Source organism: Nicotiana attenuata, chromosome 2 (genome assembly GCF_001879085.1).
Source record: "Nicotiana attenuata strain UT chromosome 2, NIATTr2, whole genome shotgun sequence".
In the NCBI taxonomy this organism is placed as follows: Eukaryota; Viridiplantae; Streptophyta; class Magnoliopsida; order Solanales; family Solanaceae; genus Nicotiana; species Nicotiana attenuata.
In genome coordinates this window covers 56,508,289-56,511,933 of record NC_031990.1, presented here as the reverse complement: position 1 = coordinate 56,511,933, position 3,645 = coordinate 56,508,289, and the positions used below count along the sequence as shown (strand labels likewise).

The window sequence follows — 3,645 nt, the reverse complement described above, 5'->3', positions numbered from 1 at the left end:
ATGGGAGATCTTGAGGTAATTAGCAATTTCAAACACCTTTTATTCCAAGATAAATATATATAATAATTCTCGAAATCTTCAGAGTGATCTAATGCCAAAAGTCGTGCATGCATGGCGCTGTTCAAAATTTTATTGGTTATGTGATAATCTTCCAGTCTTCTAAAGAATTGAAGATTCTAAAAACGTGGTGGTTTGCTAGTTTCTCAAATTTGGTGTATTATTAATCTACAACAAAAGATATAGTCAAAGATTATTTCTCAATCATTTTAGCCAATTTTATGCGTGGAATCTGGTCTCCTTATGGGGAAATTTCCCTTGCACTTTATTTCCCACCTAATACACAAATTTTGTCACGATGCGCTGACTAGAATTCAGCTTCTGAAAAGTCGATGTTTTCTTTCCTTCTACAGTTCTACCCTACCAAACAAAAAAATTACCAAAAGGAAAAATTGGTATCCTATTTTAAACTTCAAACTACTGACACCGAGTTGTCGACAAGCTTCTCGCTTGATGATGGTCTAAGTTCATCTTTGGTTCCTCTTCTCTCTTTCTTTTGGGCAGAGATAATGAGGATATGGTTCTGGCCGACACCACCTTTCTAACGAGTGATTCCCATAGCGCATCATCTCCCTTTTGTTGAACCTTCACTTTGAATTGTCTGTAATGTAGAATTGGACATGTTTAGAGACTCAATAATACCAAGAACAAACAAAAAAAATAATTTGCCCTACTGATAAAGAGCTAGGGCAAACTACGTTATTTAAATCTGATATTTATGTAAGAGTTTCGACCTTATCCAGTCCAACGTATTGTAAGGCTATTAGAACATTTTGTTGATGATTTTACAGGAAAACAGAAAGAGACGTTTCAGCTACCAAAGAATCTAAAAGAAAAAGTGTCACAACAAGGCGATCATGAAAGAGGAAATGGACAAGTCCAGGACAGCACTTTCATTGTTTTTTCTATCAAGACAAATCAATTAAATGAACTCTTTGTCCTTATAATTCACATGGAAATGTTGCAAGGCCGATGTTCATAGTATAAAATGGAGTTATTGTAAAGAACAACAAAGTAGTTGCAACTTCTTTTTTACCTGCACAGTGGAACTCGGCATTCATCAGGTTTGTCACAAATGGAAGAGTGCAATCTAAGTAGTTGCCACATCCTTTTGCATCGCAAACAACCTCCATTCACCCTTCTCTTACACGTAGCGAAGTGTCGAATAAGGAGCTGGATGCCTTGACATGTTTTGAATTTGCTACATGGAAGCTTCTTTGTGCAGGGCTCCTCATGACATGGCCCCACGCTGGTGCATCCTTCAGTGCATATGTGCTCTATATAATCCATCGCTTCGCTTAGCTGTAAATACAAGTTCTGCTCTCGTCTGTGTCTTCTTGTCCTCTTCTTCCTCTGTAATAACAAAATTCCAAATTTGATTAAGTAAACATTCGCTGAATGGTAAAGAAGATGCAAACAAATGTGCCAAGATTGTACGACGACTTCTTTAAATCCTATTGTTTCACTATCAAGTGACGAACTTTAACATTATAGTACAAGATTTTCATGATAAAAATTAATTTAATCTGATATTGGCCAATTTAAAACCAAAGAGGAATTATGCTAAAGTAATTTTAAACATACCGAGTCAGCCTCATCCATGAACTGCAGAATTTCAAGTTCAAGCAGAGAGTCATGATCTTGGAGGAACTTCCAACCCTCAGTCTTCTCAACTTTCTTGAAATTGGTTGATATAAATTTCAAGCACTTGAGATAAAGATCGGGTGCATCACAGAGCCTGGCCAGTTGAAGCACATCTACCGCATTTTTAACGGTCAATTGCTCAGCTAATCCCTTTGTGCATCTCTGTTTTAGTTGTGGTACCAAATACACATGAGAGAGTGCTAGAAGATGAATTGCATGTTTCTCCATCTGCTCCTCACTGCACCTGATCACAAGGATAAATTGGTCAATTCCAGACACGAAGATATTTGTTTAATAAGATATTCTTTCCTCCAATAATAGCGGAAAACATAGAACCGTCGGTGCTCGAGTCTTTTATAGAATACTATTAAGGAAAAGAAACATGTGATTAATAATCTAAGAGGCAATGATTGTGCCATGTGTAAGATGATTTGATTACTCTCTTTTAATCAAAGGGGAAAAAATCTACTGGTAATGCTCATTTTCAGCTCCAGTAAAATTTAGGTCTAACTTCAAGCCAATCAGGTTTCTAAGGTTGTACAAAAAAACACTCATGAAAAAAACGTGAAATTATGAAAACAGGGATGAAAATAATGGATTCGGTCTGTATTAGTAAACTCACTTGAAAGAAGAGAGAAACTGAACAAACACAGAAACGGCGCCGCATGGAACACCCAGAATTCGAATAGTTTTCTCCGAGCTCCGTCGCTTTTGCGGCCGAACCAGTATGCTCTCCAGAACTGACGAAGCCGCAGCCTACAATTACATTTAGCCAAAAAGATCAGTACTTTTTGCAAATTGACACAGATTATGCAACAATTGATTCTAAATTTAGTACTATTCACATTTTGGAACTGAAAATTGAAAATTCTCCTTTAAATTCTCCCGTTTGAAAATTACAATTCAAGTTCGTTAAATCGCGAATATGAAGATTCGACTGGCGATCAAATCTTATTGAATCTGTAAAACTCGAATGCTTAGAAATTTCGTACCAGAACAGTAGAATGTGCCGGAATTCGGCGGCCGCCGGAGGTTATGATTTGAATGTCGGCTTCAGGCATTTCGCCGGAAACTCCATCAAAATCGGTGGCAAAGTTGTTAGGTGACATATCGACAGATATTTTGGATACTAATAATATCGTTTCAATTATTCAGATTTTAGAGTGTTTTTCTTTAGTTTTCGGTGGAGAATCATGGCTCGCATGTCTCCCTATATATAGGCAACGTGACACACCAACAGAAAAGCAAAAGAGCAGACAGCGTGGACGATTTCCTTTCTCAATGTATTGCACGCGCTCTTAAATGTGCGTGAACAACAACCTCCAAGACTAAAACAAAAATAGTGATTCGTGATAGATGACATGCTTAAGAGAGCGCGGAGAAAGAATTTGGTTGAGTTTTTAAATGGATAAACCACCTCGTCAATGCCAGGCAAGGTCAAGAATTGCCAATAAATGACCTTTAGAAACTTTCAAAGGCCATAAATTAAAGGAATGGTCAAGTTTCTATTTACTCCGAGACTGACGTGTCATGCTAATCCTCTATTAATCTTTCAATATAGACACTTTTATCCAATAGGAAATTAAAAAGTAATTGCCTTGTTGGCAAACCCTTGCCACGTAGCAATGACCAATAGAGTTTTGTTAAATGCCTTATTTAATATGCACTTGCTTTCCCAAAATCAATTTCACGATTTTATTTTAAGTGCTTTTCACCTGACATTTTTTTGTCAATATGCAACGAACTACAATTAATTACATAAATGACAAACCTTTCAAAATCTAGAGAGGTAGGTGTTGATAGAGAACTCATGAAAATTTTAAGAAACTCCAATACTTGAATTAATTAAGTAATTACAGTGCACTAATTGATTGACATAATTCTTGATTTTCTTGCAAAAGTGTTGGAAAAAAGTCAATATAATGTTTAAGTACAATAGAAGCC

The 3,645-nt window shown here is 36.5% G+C and overlaps 1 protein-coding gene across 1 annotated transcript; it reads right to left on the bottom strand.

The window, feature by feature from the left end:
* On the bottom strand, positions 241-2,897 carry LOC109210768 (BTB/POZ and TAZ domain-containing protein 1-like). Its single transcript, XM_019374237.1, has 5 exons — positions 2,694-2,897; positions 2,324-2,457; positions 1,642-1,945; positions 1,094-1,410; positions 241-658 (listed from the first exon to the last, which is right to left on the bottom strand). Exons 1-5 carry the CDS (start codon positions 2,808-2,810, stop codon positions 475-477), a joined length of 1,056 nt encoding a protein of 351 aa, XP_019229782.1. The 5' UTR covers positions 2,811-2,897; the 3' UTR covers positions 241-474.